This window comes from Microcebus murinus, chromosome X (assembly GCF_040939455.1).
Source record: "Microcebus murinus isolate Inina chromosome X, M.murinus_Inina_mat1.0, whole genome shotgun sequence".
NCBI classification, from domain to species: Eukaryota; Metazoa; Chordata; class Mammalia; order Primates; family Cheirogaleidae; genus Microcebus; species Microcebus murinus.
In genome coordinates, this window is record NC_134136.1 from 98680445 (window position 1) to 98694519 (window position 14075).

The 14075-nt window shown below is 40.1% G+C and overlaps 1 protein-coding gene and 1 non-coding gene across 2 annotated transcripts in view; both read right to left on the reverse strand.

The window, feature by feature from the left end:
* APOO (apolipoprotein O) overlaps positions 1 to 14075 on the reverse strand; it is a 59126-nt gene that overhangs the window by 20493 nt on the left and 24558 nt on the right. The window contains exons 2-5 of the mRNA XM_020285057.2: positions 12663 to 12770; positions 10393 to 10512; positions 7680 to 7734; positions 3850 to 3945 (exon numbers count right to left, since the gene is read on the reverse strand). Coding sequence (XP_020140646.2) covers positions 3850 to 3945; positions 7680 to 7734; positions 10393 to 10512; positions 12663 to 12770 — 379 coding nt within the window. The remainder of the gene's footprint in view (positions 1 to 3849; positions 3946 to 7679; positions 7735 to 10392; positions 10513 to 12662; positions 12771 to 14075) is intronic.
* On the reverse strand, positions 848 to 954 carry LOC142866081 (U6 spliceosomal RNA). Its single transcript, XR_012916149.1, has one exon. It is a non-coding gene; the product is annotated as a U6 spliceosomal RNA (small nuclear RNA).

Consider the following 14075-nt stretch of genomic DNA (forward strand, 5'->3'; position numbering starts at 1 on the left):
CCTGCATCAGCAGGCCCCATCTATGCAGAAAGAGTTCTTACACATGTTTCGATTGCCTCATTCTGAAACATGACCAGACAACCAAGGATCACCAGTCATTTGAAGAAAGCTTGAAACACAAAGGAGAAAGATCAAGACAAGGATGAAGGGCCGGGCAAGATGGCTCACACCTGTAATCCCAGCACTCTGGGAGGCCGAGGCGGGTGGATCGCTCAAGGCCAGGAGTTCGAGAACAGCCTGAGTAAGAGCGAGATCCCGTCTCTACTAAAACTAGAAAGACATTAATTGGCCAACGAAAAACATATAGAAAAAATTAGTTGGGCATGGTGGCACATGCCTGTAGTTCCAGCTACTCAGGAGACTGAGGCAGAATGATCACTTGAGCCCAGGAGTTTGAGGTTGCTGTGAGCTAGGCTGAAGCCACCGCACTCTAGGCGGGGCAAGAGTGAGACTCTAGGCCGGGCGTGGTGGCTCACACCTATAATCCTAGCTCTCTGGGAGGCCGAGGCGGGCGGATTGCTCGAGGTCAGGAGTTCAAAACCAGCCTGAGCAAGAGTGAGACCCTGTCTCTACTAATAAATAGAAAGAAATTAATTGGCCAACTAATATATATAGAAAAAATTAGCCGGGCATGGTGGCACATGCCTGTAGTCCCAGCTACTCAGGAGACTGAGGCAGGAGGATCGCTTGAGCCCAGGAGTTTGAGGTTGCTGTGAGCTAGGCTGACGCCATGGCACTCTAGCCTGGGCAACAAAGTGAGACTCTGTCTCAAAAAAAAAAAAAAAAAAAAAAATTAATAATAATCCTTATGCAGTTCTAATATAATGTAAGTGCTGTTTATTGGTTGTTTTTTATGAAACACTTCATGAATTTGTGTGTTATCCTTGCACAGCGGCCATGTTAATTTTCTTTGTATCATTCTGATTTTAGTACATGGGCTGCTGAAGTGAGCACTATTTATTGGTTTTAAAACTTTGAGCCGACAAATCCCCACAGATGGAACTGGGGTTACAGAAGATAATACAAATGTTATCAACCTAGACTATTCATAAATTAATGTTTCTCTCTTGGTCCTACTGCCTGGATTGAAAGGATAAAATTATCCTAGAAGAGAAAAGCCTGTGACAGAAATGGGATCAGCCCCTGACTCCAGCCAATTGAAGCTTTAAGCTTCTGGACAGCTCACAGGTGAAGACCAGGGGAAGCACAGCAAACCTGCCACCCAGTCATTTTTGACTCCTCTAGAGAAAGATGGTATGTGGCAGCCTTTAGGCCTCCAGCTCCTGCTGATTCACGCCATGAGCTAAAGACCCAGAACCCCAGGAAGGAGGTGTGATCACATGCTTCCGCCCCCACCTCCATGCCCACACCTCCCAAGAAGCCTGGTGGTGTGGGCTGTAACTATAAGCATTGCCAGAGGGGAACCACTGGCCAACACTGCTGGGGAGAGCCATCAGAAGGCAACAATAGTGGCAACAATCACCTGCCACCTTTGAGTGCGCTGACTGGGCCCACTTCCTCTGAATGATCATCTGCTCACCTCTCTGGGAGCCCCTTGTCACCACCACAGTCATGGCCATCCTCATCAACTGAGGCAGACTACCTTAGCAGATACACTCAAGAAACCTTACCAGGAGGGACCTTCTGCACCACTATACCTATCCTGCTGCCGCCAGCATACAGGCCCATCTACCTGGCGGGGCCAGCAAACCATTCTGGCCACCTGTAGACCTACCTACCATCCCACTCATCTTGTTTGGTGAACCTCTTGGATGTCACTCACCTTGGCCCTTCTACACCTAGTGCCCATGGGAAAAGATCTGCTGTTGTGCATGTATGAGTGTGTGTGCATGCTCATGAGAACATTCGTGAAAAAGAATTAAGGTTTCAAATTATTTTAATACTACTGAGCCCTCCCAGGAAAAGGATAAAGAGAGATAGGAACAAATGAACAAACAAAAACAAAAGAATAGGACCCAGAGTAGCGGGAGTCCTCATGCTGCTGCTGCTCTGCCCAGGTGAGCATGGTCCCCATCCTCCTCAGGATGGTCACACTGATGGATGTGCAGGGGACAATACCTGACAGTGTAGGAACGTACTCATAGCATACAGAGCTTTCTGTGGGCCTGTCAGACTTCTCCACAAACCTTAACCATGGACAGGAAGGGGGACGCTCATCTCACTCAACCCCACAGCCCCATCTCCTGAACAACAGCCCAAATCCCAACATCTTGGCCTTGGATGTTAAGCAATCCTAAACACTATCTAAATAAGATCGAGGCTGGGCGCGGTGGCTCATACCTGTAATCCTAGCACTCTGGGAGGCCGAGGTGGGTGGATTGCTCGAGGTCAGGAGTTTGAAACCAGCCTGAGCAAGAGCGAGACCCCGTCTCTACTATAAATAGAAAGAAATTAATTGGCCAACTAATATATAGAGAAAAAATTAGCCAGGCATGGTGGCTCATGCCTGTAGTCCCAGCTACTCTGGAGGCTGAGGCAGTAGGATTGCTTTAGCCCAGGAGTTTGAGGTTGCTGTGAGCTAGGCTGACGCCATGGCACTCACTCTAGCCTGGACAACAAAGCGAGACTCTGTCTCAATCAATCAATCAATTAATCAAAAATAAATAAGATCAGAATGCTTTCCTCAACAGCTTTGCAAGACATGAGGGGAAAGAAGCTTGGGGAAAAAATATTGGCTTACAAGTTGATTACAAAAAATGGGCTGGAATTTTTGTTCAGATATACTTTGCATGAGATGGGAGTTCCTTCTACAGATGAACTGGGAGTAGCACCAGGGCAGCATCTGCCCTTTAGATTTGAAAAAAATGGTAAATGCACACAGAGGGAAGATTTTTAAAACTGGTGGAATGGGTACCAAACTAGTCTCCATGGTTTTCTTTCATTCTCCATTAGGAATTCTTGTAATGTCTGAATTTATGCCATAAACATTTATTTTATAATCAGTGAAACTCCAAGTAGTTCATAATAAGTTAATTTCACCATTGTGAAGTATTTTTTTTTTTTTAGACAGAGTCTCACTTTGTTGCCCAGGCTAGAGTGAGTGCCATGGCGTCAGCCTAGCTCACAGCAACCTTAATCTCCGGGGCTCAGCGATCCTACTGCCTCAGCCTCCCGAGTAGCTGGGACTACAGGCACGAGCCACCATGCCCGGCTGATTTTTATTATATATATTAGTTGGCCAATTAATTTCTTTCTATTTTTATGGTAGAGACGGGGTCTCGCTCAGGCTGGTTTTGAACTCCTGACCTTGAGCAATCCGCCCGCCTCGGCCTCCCAGAGTGCTAGGATTACAAGCGTGAGCCACCGCGCCCGGCCCATTGTGAAGTATTTTATCACCCTTTACTTCCTATAGATGTTTTGTAATCAAGCACTGTAGTGTAGTAATATTTTTAAGTTGACATTTGTTAACTTTTAATTTTAAGCATTTTTAAAGTTTTTACATCATCACTGACTGAAGCCATGACACATCAAGTAGTTAATAAAATCTAATAGTGAAACATTTAGAAATAGTTTATTTCTCAGGTGTGAAAGACTTTGAGCAAAAGTTTACTCTTTCTGTACCAAAGACCAATAGGGACTTGATCAAGTATGTATACCTATAAAGGATAACTAATTTCTTTTTTTTTTTAACCAAGAGTATACAATTTCTGTGTATGCTTAAAATCAAATATCATGGAATAAACAACCATATCAATTATGCATTAAGAAGGCCATATTTAGAAACCAACTTCTTATTCTGAAAACTGGTAAATGAAAGGAAAAATGTAACATATATCCTATCTCTCTCATATGAACTGTTGAAAAGAAAACCACATAAATTGCACCTACCTCTAGCCAAAAGGAGTCCAACAAGTCCAGCAAAACCAATAACACCAAGTCTTGGGAAAAATCCAGGAGGTGCATTTTGGAGATATTCATAGCTGTCTACAATAGAATCAGATCAGGAAGAGGTCCCATAAATTGCTCATTAAAAAATAAACAAAAAAGTCTTATACAGTATCAAAGGCTTTTTGAATCATGTATGCTTTGCTTTCTGCTAGTATGCTTCTTTTCAAAACATTCTTTTTATGTGATACATAAATAAAATTTATTCACATAGCTAGTGTCCAATTTTCAAACACTTTTGGTCTGACAACCTACTGACGATAAAGTAACGTTAGATTACCTTCACATTCCTGAAGGCAACGCATTGAATTAGCTATTAGCTATTTGCACAGGGAGAAATACAAATAAAGGGATCTCTCGCTATCCAAACTCTCGTTATCCAAACACAGAAACAGAATAGATTTAGATAAATCTTTGGATAGATCTGTTGCTGTCTGAGGCTTTACCACTTGCTCTCTGAAACTCAGGAACCAAATACATTAGACTCAGAAAAATATGAATTCTTTGCCATCTGAACTCATTATTTGAACTGAAGAATAGAATAAATTTGGATAATGAAGGAAACTTGTAGTACAAGTTCATGCAGGAAACAGCCACTGTTGCTAGTGATAGAATAAATAAAAATAAATCCAACTTTGTAAGCCTATTTACCATGCCTGAACAAACCTTATGACTTCGTTCACATGATGCCTTCTCTCCTTTCTACTGAGCCAGTCCCACTACATAAAAGCCAGCTTGAGTCCTATCTTCTCAGAAAAGCCTTTCCTAAGCTTATCAGCCTAGACCTCTCTTCTTCCTCTAAAGTCCCATCGTATTTATTCTCTTTGCCATCACTTGGTATCTATATCCTATAGTACCTTGTGTTTAATTATTCAGGTGTGTATTTGATGTCTCCCCAAGGAGAATGTAAGCTCCTTAATGTTGGATTGCTTAGACTTCTGTGTTATCTTCCCTTAGTGGTGATAGAGGATGTTCATTCAACAGATTTTATTAAGAACACTGCCAGGAGTGGACGAATACTGGATGAATCAACAAATGAATTTCAGTGAGGTCATGATTTACAAAGCCCTCATGTCTCTCTCTCTCAACTTTATCTTCAGCACTCCCTATCTGCTTACAGTTCCCCAAATACTGAATATCAAGTCACACCTCTAAGCCTTGACCATGTTGCATGCACTGTGTGGAATGCCCGCCATCTGAAGTCCCACTCCTACATCTTGGTGTGGATAACACTGCTCCAAGATTCATATCAGAAATCATTCCCTCTAGCACTCTGGGAGGCTGAGGCGGGAGGATCGCTCAAGGTCAGGAGTTCGAAACCAGCCTGAGCAAGAGTGAGATCCCGTCTCTACTAAAAATAGAAACAAATTAATTGGCCAACTAAAAATATATAGAAAAAATAAGCTGGGCATGGTGGCGCATGCCTGTAGTCCCAGCTACTCGGGAGGGAGGCTAAGGAAGGAGGATCGCTTGAGCCCAGGAGTTTGAGGTTGCTATGAGCTAGGCTGATGCCACAGCACTCTAGGCCAGGAAATAGAGTGAGACTCTGTCTCAAAAAAAATAAATTAAAAAAAAAAAGAAAAAGAAATCCTTCCCTGACTGCTCCCATCTCCCCAATCTCTATTAAACTAGTCTCCTTCCTTTGTACTTTCAACAGTGGTCTGTGATTGTCTCTGTATTTGTGCTAGTATTGAATAATTTATTATATGTATCTCAGTAGCTGTGACTACTGTCTTAATCAACCTCAATCTTCAATGCCTGCCACAGTGGTGACTTAACAAATGTATGCTGAACTGAACTAATAAACTGGAAAACTCAGTAATTCTCTCTCCTAGGTAATACAAGATACATGCCAGTTTTCCTTTTCCTGGGTTCTTTGGAAAATGCAGTGATCATTGTAAATACTACTATAGGGCTTGTGTTGTTTTGCATTAATTACTGTCTGCCCTTTTACTTATTTTGCCTTTAACCTAGTTTTTATTTTCCATCCTCTAGTTTGGGTCATTTGAGGCAATTTTCGACTTCCCTTTATTTTTGCCTACCAGCACAGTGTTGCTCAATTCTAGATGTGAGCACAGAGCAGTTAACAGAAGGACACCCAGATGGCTTTGGTGAGCTGCGCCGAAGTGGGTAAATCACAAAGAAATGGGAAGGAAGATATGTTTTAAGACTGCACTGAAGCAGAAGCCCAGATTTTGGTAACATGCCTTGGCTGTGACTGCTGGAAACTGGACTGATCGCCTTGGCAGACAATGACACAATTCATAATGGAATGCTTCTCCTTCACAGCCTTTGCGATAACCATGAGTCCAGGAGAAGACAGACAAATGTTACAAATAATGCCTATTGCTATGAATTAATGGGAAATGATATCTGTACATTCACACATGTACACATAAAAGACTTTATCAGGAATTCTTTAGTTTTCTCAGATAAAAAAAATAAGGATAATAAAGTACCTGTCAGGGTTGTTATGAGGATTAAATAAATATTTTTAAAGCACTTAGAATAGTGCCTGATACACAGGCACTAAATGTTTATGAAATTAATAAAATTAAGATGTTACTTATTAACATGTCAATAATTAAAGAACCAGTAGGCAGCTATTATTATAATATATCAATCTTCAAATGAAAAATTTATTTCTCTGATAGTCTTAGGGCAAAGAATAAACTGTACCCATAGCCGGGCGTGGTGGCTCACGCCTGTAATTCTAGCACTCTGGGAGGCCGAGGCGAGCGGATTGCTTGAGGTCAGGAGTTCGATACCAGCCTGAGCAAGAGCGAGACCCCATCTCTACTATAAATAGAAAGAAATTAATTGGCCAACTATTATATATAGAAAAAATTAGCCCGGCATGGTGGCGCATGCCTGTAGTCCCAGCTACTCGAGAGGCTAAGGCAGGAGGATTGCTTGAGCCCAGGAGTTTGAGGTTGCTGTGAGCTAGGCTGATGCCACGGCACTCACTCTAGCCTGGGCAACAAAGCCTAGGCTTTGTTTTTTTTGAGACTCTGTCTCAAAAAAAAATTAAAAAAATAAAAATAAATAAATAAACTGTACTCATGTTTATTTTGTTCCATCATGGAAACAAACCTTTATAAAAATAAGATTTTGATTTGCTGAGATGCCCAATAAGGGGAATGAAATATGACCAGTGTCTCTGTTAATTTACCAGCTCCTGACTGAGATTAGTTAGAACATAGACTGTGAACCCAGATTATGAGTATATGTGTGTAAGTGGCCCACATGTGAAAAACAATCAAGGACAATAAAAATCAAATAAAAAATGTAAGAATACTACTAATTATATAATAAGATCTTTCCCAGGCATAGCAGCTCAGTTTCTTCCTGCCTCGAAACTTCTATAGCATGTATTAATGGCAGTGCAAATGAGTTACTCTGATTCTGAAAATCTATTGAGGAGTTAATGTGGTACACCTGGAAATAGGTTTCTTTTTGTTTGTTTTTAAATGCAGTGTATCTGCACTTGCTAGCCCAACAATCCTAAAGATTTTTTTTTATTTCACCCTGCAGGAGCTTTGACTAATCCTAAAGATTTTGAAGGGACTTGCCTGACTGTTTGGGAACACTAGTCCTCTGAAATCTGAGGAAAACAATAGATCCTCTTTCCAGAAAAATCCACATAGCTCTAAAATTCTGTATATAATTTTAAGGAATCCACAGATCTCCTGGAGCCCGTCCATACAACCCCAGATAAAGAGTCCAATTTGTTAATGAAGTAACTGATTATGCCTAATTAAAAATCAACTTACCTAACCCACATTGAATCAAAGTTTGTATCTTGGGCTTAGTTTGAGAGTATGTTTCCTAAAAACATAAAAAGAAAATGAATGAGTAGGATTTGCTGATTAGAAAGTAACAGAATAAATACATTTGTCTTTACTGAATAAATTATCATGTTATTAACACTTTTTGAACAAAGGGATATACTGTCTATCTGGGTTTTATTGTTTTTGTTTTTCCTTTTTTATTTTCCCTTCACTGCGAACCGCTCAGCAGAATAGCTTATGATTGCCACAGGAATCAAAGATTACAAGTACAGTAGTTTTAATAATCTAGCCTCTTGACTCTTCTATTAAAATTAAAGAAAACAGACTAAAACCAATCCCCTTGATAATTATAGTGGCAAGATTCCCCATGAGATTAAATCTTTCATATTAAGTCTATTTTCCGATTTTCCATTAATTAGGACCTATATCTGGAAACTGCCCATGTGAAGCAGGAATGACTAGCTTTAATAAGACAAAGGAGTCTTTATCTCAGTTTGGAGAGATACCTCAATCCTGAAGCAAATAAAGTGTCAACATTATCTTAACAACAACAATAAGAAGCCTTTGTACATGAACATCAGATGATACTAAAGGAAATGAGGACTAGCTAGAAAGTACTCACCTTCAAGAAGTCTACAGTAAAGACAGGAAAAGAGATACATGGGTATCAGAAGATATCAGAAATAGTTGCCACTTGGAAAAGGATTTGTTTTGTGTAATTCAGTTCAAGTCAGAACAAGTTATCCTCATTCTTTTAAATGGCCTTAAATAATAAATGCTGAATTTAGGGGAAGACATTAAGAATTGAATATCACTTCATTAAAATCCATTATTGATTCTTTCTGTGCATAAAAAAAGGAAGAAAATCTACGCATCAATGTCTAGAGTGACTGCCCACTTCTTTTGCTAGCTTAATCTTTTCACTATGAAAAAAAATTAGTTCTTTAAGAAAAGGGCTAGAAATTGCTAGTCTGAAAAAAGAGTCAAGAATTAGAAATATTTCTATGAAGACTTCATTCTACCTAGGAAAACAAAACTATTATAATTACAAGAAACCTTTTGTATTTAGTAGTGCAAATAAACATGTTAATAGCTAGTCTATCATTCAGAAAAGTATTTCACTGCACTGAGTATCATGCACAGAAGAAAACATAAAAAACAAAAATCAACCTTAGGTTGAAAGGTAAAGAGACAAAGTACTTTCATTATTTAAAAGAAAAGACAGACTAGAAATAAGAGCAATAATGCCTACATGATACAAAAATATTTGCACAAATTTACTGATTTTATCTTCACTACCAGCAGATGGTTTTTAAATCTTCCAGAGCAAGAGAATAAAGTCTAGTGATTTATAACGTGTTATATATAAAATCTTTAGGTATTTCTTAATTTAATAATATGGTTTTGATATGTAAGTATAATGGCCTAAGTTATATTGTTGAGAGAGCCCATGTTTATTGTTTTCTTTCTAAATTGGTAAACAGAAGTTCAGCCGTGGCACAGACAGTAGAGATTAAAAATTTTAAAACAAGCTCTGGATGAAAACTGAATTTGTAAATCTCAAACAATGTAAATCTAGACCATTTCACACACATCTACATATTAGTTTTTATTAATTTGCCCTCAATCTTCAAAATCAAGATCAAGTACAGGATGCATGGCAGGACGCGGTGGCTCACACCTGTAATCATAGATAGCACTCTGGAAGGCCAAGGTGGGAGGATCCCTTGAGCTCAGGAGTTTGAGACTAGCGTGAGTAAGAGTGAGACCCTGTCTCTACTAAAAATAGAAAAAATTAGCCAGGCATGGTGGTGTGCCCCTATAGTCCCAGCTACTCAGGAGGCTGAGGCAGGAGGATGCTTGAGCCCAGGACTTTGAGGTTGTTGCGAGGTACACTTAACACCACAGCACTCTAGCCCAGGCAACAGAGTAAGACTCTGTCTCAAAAAAAAGAAAAAAACAAAAGTACAGGAAGCATATGTATCAAAGCCTACAAAAGCATTCTGTAGACTATAAACCTCAGTTTTAGATGTTAAAAATTAGAAACACTTTTATTCACATTCAAATTTATTTCATTCACTTTCATTCATAATGACAAATGCCTGATCTAAAACATGGAAAGGGACAGAAGCCAATGTGCATATGTAGTTCTTCAGTCACTGGGGCAAATAGTTCAGTACTCTAGTATGTAATTTGACCCTATTTTACTATCTATCCTCCTATTATAGCATTCAAAATGCTCAATAACTATTCCTGTTTAAAGTGATACTCATTTGTAGACCCTCTGAGGGGAGAAACACTTCACAATTTTGATACAAATGCTTACATTAGATCTTTTTCCTTCCATTAGAGTGCCAGCCCCATATCCTCTATGGTAGATTACAACGTTTTTACAACTGCAACCAACAGGGCAGTTCCTAGTCCTCTGCTCTCTAGTCAAGGTACCACACACTACCCAGCAAGAGGAAAATTCTCTCTGCAGCTCTGGTGGCAACAGCTGCCACTAGGAAGCTAGGGCATCCTGGCATCTCTGTACCCCCTTCCCCAGATGGCACTGATGAACATTTGTAAACTCGGGCACTCTTAACTTGGGGCCCTTTATCATGCCTTTTTCCAAAATTATGCGGCTAACATAGACTTTTCACTATTGACTCTAAATAGAAAAGTATACACTCCATTTTTAGAACAGCTGTACCTGACACCAACGTGTATATGGCTCGCAGTAATGTCGGAGCTGTGAGATGCGTTCTTCAAGTTGGGTCCGTGGTTCTTCCACATATTTAGATTGACCCACGGGAACTGAGTAGAGTGAAAGCTGCACACGTTAAAAATAAAAAAAAATTTTTAAATAAAAAAACATATACAGTAATGAGATGACACAATAAATGATCAAATTTATAGGTATGATATTTCTAATAACTCATGAATTATTAGACTCTAAGGGTTATGTGCAACCTGAACTTTACTTCAAATGATCTTTGCACCTTACTTATTTCCTTAATCAACATGGACAAGGAGCTGGGTGCAATGGCTCACACCTGTAGTCCTAGCACTCTGGGAGGCTGAGGTAGGAGGATCGCTTGGGGTCAGGAGACCAGCCTGAGCAAGAGCAAGACCCCCGTCTCTACTAAAAATAGAAAAATTAGCCAGGCATGGTGGCACATGCCTGTAATCCTAGCTACTCGGGAGGCTGAAGCAGGAGGATCGTTTAATCCTGGGAGTTTGAGGTTGATGTGAGCTAGGCTGACACCAGGGCACTCTAGCCAGCAACAGAGGGAGATTCTGTCTCAAAAACAAACAAGGGGCCGGGCGCTGTGGCTCACGCCTGTAATCCTAGCTCTTGGGAGGCCGAGGCGGGCGGATTGCTCAAGGTCAGGAGTTCAAAACCAGCCTGAGCAAGAGCGAGACCCCGTCTCTACTATAAATAGAAAGAAATTAATTGGCCAACTGATATATATATATAAAAAATTAGCCGGGCATGGTGGCGCATGCCTGTAGTCCCAGCTACTCGGGAGGCTGAGGCAGAAGGATCACTCAAGCCCAGGAGTTTGAGGTTGCTGTGAGCTAGGCTGACGCCACGGCACTCACTCTAGCCTGGACAACAAAGTGAGACTCTGTCGCAAAAAAAAAAAAAAAACAAGGCCAAGGCCAACAGGGCAGGGCTATGAGATGTCCTACTCCCTTCCCATCCATTGAGAGCAAACAAAGCAGCTCCTCTTTATCTGTTTTATATAGTGGTATTTGGGATTCCACCTTAGATTTACTTTAGAAAAAGGATTCTATTACTTTAAATGGTGGGTGAGGAGGGTGAAGAAAAAAAAAGCTTGAGAGTAACTGAAGAGCAAGTTACTTAGTTCAAATGATCAGTCTGGTGCTAATCAAAGCAGGACAGCAGGTTTGTTCTCTACCAGAGAAGAAAATTTTCACAGCCACTACTGGCTTCTTTCTTTACCCTCAAAAATGCCACTGTCCCAAAGACCTGAGAAGAGAGTAAAGGGCAAAAGATAAGCTAATTAGCTTTATGTAAACACTGTTCACATAGCCCTGCCCAGAACAAAGGTAGATCTTTACATCACTTTACACAAATGCAAGAGAAACCAGAAATCCAAAATAATCACTGGGAAGTATGGATAAAAAAGAATGTAAACAATGTAGAGAAGATTTGTCTTATTTATTTAGTATTTATTAAGTATCTGCTTAGGAGCCTGTACTCCAGCCAAGAAACAGAAAGAATCCAGATCTCTAATTACTTAGAGAGGGAAAAATGTGAATATTGTCTTGGCTTGAGAAGAAGAATTAAGGTAAGCCAAGAATCAGGCAAACCACTTAGAAAAGTGAGTTGTCCTTTTAATCTACTGGGACATAGTAGATTCCCCACTAAAAATCTATAAAATATTCCTTAATTATGCTTTAGCTAAGTACGATTAAGGTTTACCTGTTGAAAAGCTATAGTTCAGTAATTTCCTGCAAAGAAAACAAACTCTAAGGAAATATGGTACCTTCTTTTAAATACCTTCTACACAGTCTTTTCTTCTTCTTCTTCTTTTTTTTTTGAGAAAGAGTCTCACCATGTTGCCTGGGCTAGAGTGCCGTGATGTTAGCCTAGCTCACAGCAACCTCAAATTCCTGGGCTCAAGTGATCCTTCTGTCTCAGCCTTCCGAGTAGCTAGGACTACAGGCATGCGCCACCATGCCCGGCTACGTTTTTCTATATATTTTTAGTTGGCCGATTAATTTCTTTCTATTTTTAGTAGAGATGGGGGTCTCCCTCTTGCTCAGGCAGGCTGGTTTCGAACTCCTAACCTTGAGCGATCCTCCTGCCTCAGCCTCCCAGAGTGCTAGGATTATAGGCATGAGCCACTGCACCCGGCCCAGTCTTATCTTCTTGATAGACAATTCATAAAAACTCTCCTACAGTAACTAAATCAGGTGTTCAAAATATATTACAGCATGATAGCATGTTACCTCATCAATCTTCATGGGATATGGGGGAGGTGAGTCCTTTTTCGGTGCTGCATAGACTTTTAAGGTGAGTAGGCTCAGGCTGGCTGGCCCCACGGACCTCTGAATTACCTGAAATGCAGAAGCAATCTTAAGCCTTCTCTCCATGCTACAGACCAAATGTGCAAAACATGAACATATCCATAACCTCGGCCACTCCTGCCCTGAAAGGCTTATTGCGATTTATGAGAAATAAATGCATTCCTGGAGTTCTGAGGAAGTCAGAATCTAAAACACATGTTCTCTCAGACTGAAAATTTCAGGTCAACTTTATCTTAATTTCCAAAAGACAATAGTTCCTAAGTTTTTCTACTTTAGCCTTTCAAGTAAAATGAAACATATATTAGACAAACAGATCTTTCTATAGCTATAGATCTACCTCTGTTTAGAACACGTCTGACAACAACTTAGCATCTTACCCTCTGACCTGCCCCTCTTTCTCTTACTTCCTCTCTCAGGAATGGTGTCATCACCCAATTTGAAAATCCTATCAGAAACTTCGAGGTCACTTGAAAACTGCTCTCCTAATGATATTCACAAATACAATACATTGTTAACTATAGTCATCTTGTTGTACAGCAGATCTCTTGAACTTATTCTTCCTGTCTAACTGAAATTTTATATTCTTTGACCAACATCTTTCCAACTCCCCAGCCTCCCTAGCCCCTTGTAGCTACCATTCTAATCTCTGCTTCCGGGAGTTCAACTTTTTTAGATTACACAAATATAGGTATGTGAGGTAATATATATGTTAATTAACTCAATTTAGCTATACCACAATGGATACATATTTCAAAACATCATATTGTATTTAATAAATGTACACAATTCTTGTCAATTTAAAAATTAATAAAAAGAGAAATTCTAGGTCATCATCACCACCACCCCATCCTACTGTTCATTAAGTCCTGCTAATTAATGATCTGACTTCTACTTCCTTCTCTTTATCCCTTCCTGTGCAATGTTTCCTTAGGCCTCCATTTCTTTCCTGAGTGGGTTTAACAGCATCCTAACTGGTCACCTGGCCCTCTAATGGCTCAAACCACTCTGAGAAAGAATGATCTTTCTAAATTGACCACTTGATTACATATTCTATCCTATTTGGGATCTTTTGGTTTTTATTACCTAGGACTTTTATGTTAGCTAAATAGGGCTCATTATAATCTGGCCACAATCACCTTCTCTAACCTCATCTCTTTGTCACTCTGCCCCCTCCCACAAAACTTGAACTCCCTATATTTCTCCCATGCTGTTTCCCAGGTTCATGGCTTCCCATATGCTGATTCCTATCTAAAATGTCTTATACGTGCTTTGCCTTCCTGTAGAACTGCCTGAGAGCAGGGAGAATTCCTGCTTTTATTTTATTGTTTTTACTTG